Source organism: Mesitornis unicolor, unplaced genomic scaffold (assembly GCF_000695765.1).
Source record: "Mesitornis unicolor isolate BGI_N332 unplaced genomic scaffold, ASM69576v1 scaffold19804, whole genome shotgun sequence".
In the NCBI taxonomy this organism is placed as follows: domain Eukaryota; kingdom Metazoa; phylum Chordata; class Aves; order Mesitornithiformes; family Mesitornithidae; genus Mesitornis; species Mesitornis unicolor.
The window spans coordinates 24,925-34,040 of record NW_010182274.1 but is presented as its reverse complement, the minus strand read 5'-3'; the positions used below and the strand labels follow the sequence as shown (position 1 = coordinate 34,040).

Sequence of the window (9,116 nt, the reverse complement as noted above, 5' to 3'; positions counted from 1 at the left end):
GTTCTGTGATTCTGTGATTCTGTGATGTGGATGGGGAAAAGAAAAGGAAAAAGAAAAAACAAAGGAGAAAATATTGATGCGTCTGTTTGAAAAAGTCCAGATATTGCATACTGACCTACATGTTTTAACTCCATTTTAAACTTTGAAGTCATGTCGAAATGCATGCTCTGGCATTTGTCTGATGTTTTTGAACTCCAGACTTAGCACTCCCTCAAATCTTAGAGATTAAAGCAAACTTTTGTCAATAGCAGAGTGACTAGCAAGGTGATTTTTAGACAGAAATGCTAGATTTCTAATTATCCACTTTACATCTGTGTCAGCTAAAACCTGTTTTGACATAGACCTTGCCAGTGGCTACTAATTTGTCTTTCAAGGTTGCACCTAGTCAGCAGCATGCTGGAGTGGGTGAGGGAGACTGTCTCCTGCTCATCTGTTTATAGCTCTGTCCTGAGCCTGGCTGGCATACTATGTCTCTGTGATGTTTTGCCTGATCTGAGGGAGAACTTGTGAAATATTAAGTAAATCTCACTGTATGAAAGCAATTCAGGTAGAAAGTGGGATTAAATGCAGCCCTCAGCTCAGAAGGTGAATGAGGATATATGGACCACAAGTTTCATTTTTGGCATCTAACTAAAGTATGTTTAACAGGAGCTGTACAGAAGAGCCCGTCTCCCAATGTGAAGGCCAAACAAGGAGAGACCTCATCTCCCCTCAGCTGGACTATGAAACGCTTCCTGGAGCCAGCAAGCCGGGTAAAAGGATTAGATGCAATAAAAACAGCTTCTACTGAAGCTCTTACTTGATCAAGGAGTTCGAAACCAAACCACTGTGCTCCTTCTCTGTCACATGGGCTCCAGAAAGGGTTTATTTCTTACATCACACATTTTAATCATGACAGCAGCAAGCTCCTGTTCATTTGTGTGGCTGCAGCCTTTGGGAGTGATGTGCAGAGCATGGCAGAGCTCCTGGCACCTCAGTGGCACCCCTGCTTTGTGGGACACACAGACCAAGTGATCTGGAGCCTCTGGGCAGAAGGCTGAGCACTTGGTCTCTCTATATAGCCATTGCAGTTTAAAAGTCTCTGGTTTTCCTGGGAAAGCCAATAAAGCAGTACAAACTGTGTCCAGAGGAGCAAACCCTTCCCTTCTCTCAGTGCAGGTGTATAATGTGAATTACAGAAGTGAATGGTTTAATCCCTTGTTTCTGTGTTGAACCACATCTGCAAAGCAGTGGGATTTGGAATCCTCTTCTATTTATTACACTTGCTAAAAATATATTGATGTGTAGCATTTCAGCCATCCAAATTTGACAGTTCAGCCCTCAATATACTGACAAGTCCTGTATTTTAAAAATTGGCTTGAAACTTCCTTTATTGACAAGGGTGATGTGAGTGAAGTTTGTGGTGCTTGCATGCAGACAGGGGCCTTATAAACATCGATGACAGCTGGTCACCAGGCTCACTTCTTTCAGCAGGGATCTGTCAGCTCTGAGGCAGAGCTTTCCCAATACTTCTCACACGATGGGACGAGCCAGCTCCCTTTTTCTGATACTGTAATCAGCTCCTGCGACGAGGAGCATCTCCGTCAGAGGAACAGAAACAGTTTGCTGGATGACGGCTCTCTTCTTCCTGGCAACCTGAGTAAGCAACGGAAATGTGTCTGGTCATTTGGCTAATGGGGGGGAGTCACTGAGCCCTGGTTTGCTTCACAGGAGTGCTACAGTCACTCCTGTGCTGGTAAGAAATGCCTGGCAGCGTAGTGTGAGCCAGTGCTGATCATGTGAAATTCTGGAAAATGAAAGGGGTTCACAACAATGCACATAAATGCCTGTTTCCATGGTATTTTGTCCAAATTGCTGCTCTGATTATGTGAAAATGACTTTATTTGATTGGTTTGACCGAAACTAGATTGACAGCACTGCAGGTTTTTTTTTTCAAATGATTGATGATCATCTGATTGATTACATTTAAATGAAAGTGTTCATAGGTATCTCAAATACACAATTTTAAAATGTCACATACAGCAGCGTAAAAACAATCAGATGTTCAATTTGACATCAGATGTTTTGCGTATGTGTCTTTGTCCCCATAGTAATTGACTGAAGGAATCTTACATTTCCTTAGTGACATGCACCTGATTTCAAATTCAAAGGATATTACATTTGTTCTCCCTTTCCTGTGCTTCTCAAGTATTGTCTTTGTCTACAGCTTATTTGTCTCTGGAAATTTATTATTTAATGCTTAAAAGCATTTTTACATTTTAAAAAGCCCACAAAACAAAGCAAAACCAAGCAAAAAATCCTCCCAAACTTTCTACAAAATAAGATGCAGTTCCTTCTAAGAAGGATGTGGAAAGGGTTGTCGTGTTTAGTCTTTAATTTGAAACTGGTTGTCGTGTGCTTAAGTCTTTGTTCAGGAAAGCATTTTTCACCCTCTATAAGTGGATGCAGGCAGTCCTGAGCGTACATTTAAGCAAAATGTGAAAGAAATTCTGTTGTTTAAAGTAAAATATATATGTAGATTTACATCCCTTTATTCTTCGGGTCATAGTCATAATTTAGAAATAACCTGAAAATAGAACCAGATGTGCCATGAGCTGATTTCAAGAATTACCCATAAATTGTGGAGCTGTCTGACATCCCTCTTGCTGTTTACTTTAGTTAGAGGGAGGACATGAAAAATCTCCTTTTTGCTTTATGAGGACAGGTTAAGCTTTCACTGCAAACAAAGCCACATGTACTCTGCTGCGGTCAGATGTGTGGTATTAAAAATCATTTATAAATGTAATTAAAGTATAATTTTTTTTTCTAGCTGCTAGAGAAGCGGGAGTGACAAAAGCAAATGGTCTGGCTTCTCCAACTAGTGGGAGATCATCCATCCTTCACAACAAGCATGTGGAGACTGTCCGACCTGGCATCCTCAGCGACAGCCCTAAATCTGCCCGCAGCCCCTTCCATCGACAGAGGAGGGTTGTTTTCTACGACGGTGACGTTAGTGATGATGACGAAAGTTCCCACGCACAAAGAAGCCAGAAGGCCAAGAGCCAGGAGGACGCTGGCATTGTCATTACAACCTCTTCTGTAGAAATAGATGATGAGAGCCAGGACAGTGAGTCACCTAGATATAGCAGCACAGAGACATCTTCCCCTGTCTTCAGCAACTCTGGGGGGTCTGCAGACAGCACGCTGGAGCAAATTGACTCTCCATTCTTCCCCATCATAGCATTCGATTACTCAAGTGTGCCTGAAGTTCGTCTTGGCAGCCTGAGTTTGAAGGAGCTCCGGGAAGCACAACTTGAATCTAAGAGGTCACCAAAACTTGAGCACAGAGCAGTCACGAGAGTGAAAAGCATGATGAGCACTGAGTGCCGAAGCCTTCAGAGACAGAGGATGGAGGAGCATGGCTCCTACAACAAACCTGTTGCGAGGGCACTCCCACACAGCAAGAAGTGTGAAGCACCCAACGAGACTGGGCAGGGCCAGGGTGAAGTCGTCACTCTGGTTCGTAATGAGCACGAGTCATTTGGCCTGGATTTGGAAATCCAGGCCATGCCCTTAAAGGTGGTTGTCACAGGACTGCGGCCAGGAGGACCAGCAGAAATGGTAACTCTTTTTTGAGTTGCCTTGTTTTGCTTTGCTTTCACTTTGCAGGGATTATTATTATTTTTGTTATTGTTGTTGTTGTTATTACTATTATTAAGCGAGTGATCTTTTGAGAGTAAGTGCAAGGGATGTGTTTGTCTCTACTGGGTAAAATGTCTCATCCCATATTGTTCTGAAGCGGCGGCTCTTTAATGAAGTGTTTCTGATTCAAAGCACACTCTTAGCTACTGAGATGGACTGATCCCCACTTACAGCCACAGTTTTGAGGGGATATTACTCCTTTCTTTTTTCCCTGTCTTTTTACCAAAGGTGAAGACAAAATAAGTAAATTCTGGTGGTAAAAATGTTTATTCATATGCATGTATTCCTGCGTTATACAAATCTGGCACAAGGAGGCCTTAGGTGCTAGCCAGGTTTGCCAAGTGCCATGGAAGTACCAGTAACATATTGCACTTCTGCATCTCAAACGGGCAGATACTAGTGTGGATGCTTGCTTCATGCTGGGTGTGGAATTGAAGACCTGGATGTAAAAGTGCAGAAAGAGGGAGGAGGATACTCCAGTGTACGAAACTGGATGTAGCATTTTTTATCTATTTAGTGGCCGCTAAGGTAAGAGAGGATGTGTTATAGCAGTTTGAATTGGGCTATGAGAGCTGGGGATTTGGGTTCTGTTCCTGACGTTTTCCTCTGATTTACTGTGCAGTGTTTAGAAACATACTTAGGCTTTTACCTTAACACCTCAGTCCCCGTCCAATTTAGTTATTTAGGAGAATCCCATTGGACCAATGGGAGATTGTGACCAGGAATATAACTCATACACGAATGCAAAAATGATAGAAGATGTTCCAGTCCTGAAGAAGCTAGGACTGAATCCATCTCATTCATTGAAATTAACAGGGCTGTGTCCTCTCTCCTGATACTGATCTCTCAGAGAACCCAGCAGCTCTTTTGACATTCCCGTTTTAGATTGATCACTAATTCCTCTCCTGGCAAAGCACAGTCTGCTCTTTATTTACGTGTTGGCAAACTGACAGCAGTGGCACCTGTGATCTGCAGTGACGTGAAATAGGGAACGTTGCTCGTAGGCTGTTAATTACTTCCCTGCAGTCTTTGCCCCTGTGGCAGGGCTTCTGAGGTGTATTTATAATTTTCTTCGATCTGTCATTGCACCAGGGATCAATGGGCAAGATGACTGTAGGGGACGAGATTACCACCATCAACAGTATCCCAGTCAGCAAGATGACGTACGAGGAAATCTGCTTGCTTATGCAGTGTCTTCCCACATCCGTAACCCTGGAGATCCAGAAAGCAGCACCAGGTGAGAGAGTGGTTTTGCTTTCCTACCATTTATTCTGAGTACCAGTGAGGAAAATTCCCTTGGATCAGCTGGGTCTGATCTGCTGCTGCTCCAGCTTCTTCCCCCATTGATTCAGAGGGAAAAACAGAGGGTACACGTGTTTGCATTGGTGAGACAGGCCTTTGCTTTACCAAACCAGGCCTCGGGGTCCTTCTTAGCACCATGATGAGGAGAGCAAACCTACTCCTGTGAGCAGTATTGGAAGTTCACACTTACACCTATGTCCCTCCTGACAGCATTTGCAGAAGCCTCAATCATTTCATGCAGACCTGGAGCTAACTCCTGCAGCAACCATGGGCAATAACGTGATAAAGCCTTTTTTCTTTCTTTCCCTTTCATGTGTCAGAATTCCCTAACGTGCAGAAAGATGAAACAGAACACCTAAGAAAATTAGAATCTTATAAAAATATTTATTTGCATGTTTCTTATAAAAAGTTTTCTAGTTTGAATTGAAATACTTGATACCTCCTTCGTTTTTGCTCAGGGCTGATTTATGCTGTTACAGCAATATATGCATCCCCACAGACTGTACAAATTATGTGGTGTGGAAATGAGTGTTTGAAAAAGAAAATTCAGGAAGAACATAATATTTTGAGTAGTTTTAGCTTATGATCTTCTTCGTGTACCTATTAATACCTGTGAGCCTAAAGTGTTTCCAGATGCTTGAGTGCCAGTTGTTCTTTAAGGAATTCCCGGCTTGGCAGTCTCCTGTTCTTGTTTCCTTGGATTGCTGTGGGTTTTGTGCAAACTAACAGCACTGGGGTAGGGGCCCACTGTCACTCCTTTATCAGGCAACTCTTCTGCTTTCCACTTCCCCTTGCCCTGCCCCACTATCAGAGCAGAGGATCTCTTCAGTGTGTGATCTAGCACGCTGAAGCAGGGCAGTACTCCAAGTCCTAACCTTGCTGCTTCAAATTGCTCCTCTGAGATGTCTTCCCCTTTGTTGACTCTAGGAGAAACCTGCACTTCTTAACATGGATACCTAAATTAAGTGGTGTTGGATAATCCCACAGGTTTGTGCAAGGATTAGAGGGATGTGCTGGCATGTTTGAATGAGCAGGAAAGGATGCTGGTTCTGGGAATACACCCCTCCTCCTCCATACACTTTCTGAGCCCCTTCTGGTAGTAACTGGCCTCTAGAAAGCAGCTTCAATGAGGGCGCATGTCCCAGAAGCAGTGTAGAAAGGTGTGAGCAGATGCTTAGGGTGAAGTGCTGAAAATTGAAGAGATTGAGAAATGGGTGAGCTCAGTGTGTTGCCCAAGAGCGGATTAAACATGTATTGTAAGTGAGGAAAGGTCTGTGCCAGAAATACTGTAAAGCCCATATGCTTAATACATGTATAACATCACCCATGCATGTCACATTAAACACCTGCAGAAGTGCCCACAGGATCAGAGTCATGTTATTTATGCACAGCTCCTCACTGTGTTATCTGTTCACCTTTGTGTGCTATGCCAGGGCTTTGTGTACTCTTTGCAATCTGTTGGAGACATCTTTGATCAAACAAGTGATGAAAAGTGGTCCTGCTCAGCCTGACTTACTGCACACTGACACTTTGGTAGTCTGTTGCTTGACTGTTGAAATTTCGAAGGTGAAAATTAAGCAGATCACGTCTACTCACCTTGGATGGGTAGATTGCTCTTCCTGTGTGCTACTCCAATACGGAGGGCTATGATTAATTCGAGTTGTTGTAAACATCATTACAGAAGGGGAGGAGTGGAAAGCAAAAGGAAAACATGTAGTTTGAATATTTGGGTGTCTATTTTTAAAATAAAACCGGGTATTTGATGTATCACTTTCTGTAACTGACAGGATTTTGCTTTTAATTTTTTTTAATTTATTTTTATCATGATGCAGCTGTCAGCAGATTTACAAACGTCATCCTGTCTCCAGGGGTAGACAGTCAAAATCAGGCCGATGTCAACAGCATCCTCGCACCTTGGAGCGCTGGGAAGCGAGAAGGAGCCGGTTTGCAAAACGCCGGTGGCGGCTGTGCGGTGGAGAGAGCAACACTGCCACCTGATGCCACCACAAGCAAAGACATGCAAAGAGGGACCACGAAAAGCGGCCGCGCCGAGGACTGCGCTGCCATCCCTGTCACGGATATCGATGACTTGCTCAACCAAATGGGTGCTCCTGAAAGCAGGGCTTCGCGCACCCCATCACGAGCGGAAAGCCCCCTTCGAGATGAGTACACCACCATGTGCTGCTGTGGGACGGACGAGGGCTGTCCGGGTTCTGAGCCACGGTCAGCCAAGGAGGAGCCGCTGGAAAAAGCTAAGAATTGTGGAGCAAATGCACAAGGGGTTTTGGGGCTGTCTGTGTTGGACTCCATTAACACAGGCAAACTTTTTACTGTGAATAAAAACTCTTTAAGTAACTATTCCAGAAATTTTAGCAGTTTACATGACGATGAGTTACCTACAGCAAACTCTCTGGAAAATAAGAGAAGTGACCCATTTCCAAAGTCGATGTATGGGGCTGCAGAGGATTCTCACTCGGACCCAGAGTCTGTCACAGAAACCTTTGATAGTACTAATGAGGTGTTAACTGGGATGTGCACTGCTGCTAACAGCCCTGCGGTATGTGCTGTAATGGAGTCGGATGAGGAGCAAATTGAGATTTGTTGCATGAATGATGAGCCTCAAAAGCCCTCTCAGGAGCAGCATCTCACATCTGCAACAAGCTCATCCTCTCTGTCCCCACTGCACCCTTACGGAGGCAAAGCTTTGCAAACTGAGGGCTGTGCAATGTGTGGGTCACTAGAGGCAAGCATCAGCAAACTAAGCTTGGAAGATCACAGTGGTCCCACTCCGTGTCCGTCACAGTGTTCGGATGTGTCCTCTGCATCCTTGTGTTCTCCTTCCTCAGCTTGCCTGCCAGAAAAGGACATCGTACATAATTCAGTCGATATCCCTGAAGTTTACTCTTTCTGTAACAATGGTGCCTTAAGTACAGAAGAACAGATGGGTTTGGGGAACAGTAATGGACCTATGAAATGCTGTGAATCCATTGAAGAAGATGGGTCTCCACACTGCAAAAAGATAAGCTTTTGCTCTGCTAAAAGTGTCAATGATGTGGAGAACAGCTTGCTTGAGAAAGAGGGATGTAATGATGAGCAGAGATCCAAATCTGAAAGTGAAACAGGGGTTGATGACTGTAATCATGCTGTTAGTTATTGCTTAGTGAAGAAAGAAACCAGCAGCTTGTCCAACTTGTCTAAAACAGACAACAATCATGTGAATGCATCATCACCAAGAGCAATATCACTCAGGTCTCCCTTTCCCACTAGATCTAAAGATCCAAAGGCTAACACAACTCATGACTTGCCAGGGAAAAATGAGAAAAATAATTCTGTGACTTCAGGAAGGACTTCAAATGGAAAAGTCCAAAGCTCAGGCACAAATCACTGCAAAGGAGCTGCAGTACCGCACAGCCCATCCTCACAGAAAAAATCCTGTCAGGAGTCTAAGGGAATGGCACAAAAATGTATAATGGATACCCTTTTAAATAATCAGAAGACCAAAGCAGGACCAAAGCTAAAAGGGTTCACCATCAAAAGCAAATCAAAGGCAAATTCAGATTCTTCTGGCATTAATCCTACCAAAGTCAGTGGGGCTGATCAGAAAAGGATTTCTCTTTCTCCACAGCTGTCCCCTAAACTCCTGGGAAAGAAAACACCATTGTCCCGTAATTCACCTACAAACCCAGATCCTGGCAAGAGCATTTCAGCAGCCTCAAAGATTCTGAAGTCAGAGCTAGAAAATAAACCATTGCTAGTCATTTCTGAAGATTCACTTCTACCTCTCCTGAATGGCACTGGCAGCCCAACAGCAAGCAGTGAGATGAAGTGTGGCTGTGGGGAGCTAACAGATGTGCAGCAGGCATGGGAAAAGCCAAAAGAAAAGCAAGTTTCCATGCAGCCTGCAGTGTGTCAGGATAAGGTTGCTAAGGTGGATGATTTCAGAGCCAGAGATTGTCAGTCCAAAGTCACTTCATCTCCTCAGGGGATACCAGAAGTTGAGTATGTGAAAGGGACAACTGAGAACCATGGAACAGGCTTGAACTCAATCAAGAGCATTTATAGTGCAGATGACCTTAGACAGTTAGATCTGAAAAACATAGAACCATCTGTTGGAGGTTCCTCTTCGCTGAGGT

At 44.0% G+C, this 9,116-nt stretch overlaps 1 protein-coding gene across 1 annotated transcript in view; it reads left to right on the top strand.

Moving 5' to 3' along the window:
* The first annotated feature begins 599 nt into the window (after positions 1-599).
* LOC104540030 (PDZ domain-containing protein 2-like) overlaps positions 600-9,116 on the top strand; it is a 21,715-nt gene continuing 13,198 nt past the window's right edge. The window contains exons 1-5 of the mRNA XM_010183717.1: positions 600-752; positions 1,474-1,639; positions 2,810-3,600; positions 4,774-4,918; positions 6,816-9,110. Of these exons, the coding sequence (XP_010182019.1) occupies positions 600-752; positions 1,474-1,639; positions 2,810-3,600; positions 4,774-4,918; positions 6,816-9,110 (3,550 nt within the window). The remainder of the gene's footprint in view (positions 753-1,473; positions 1,640-2,809; positions 3,601-4,773; positions 4,919-6,815; positions 9,111-9,116) is intronic.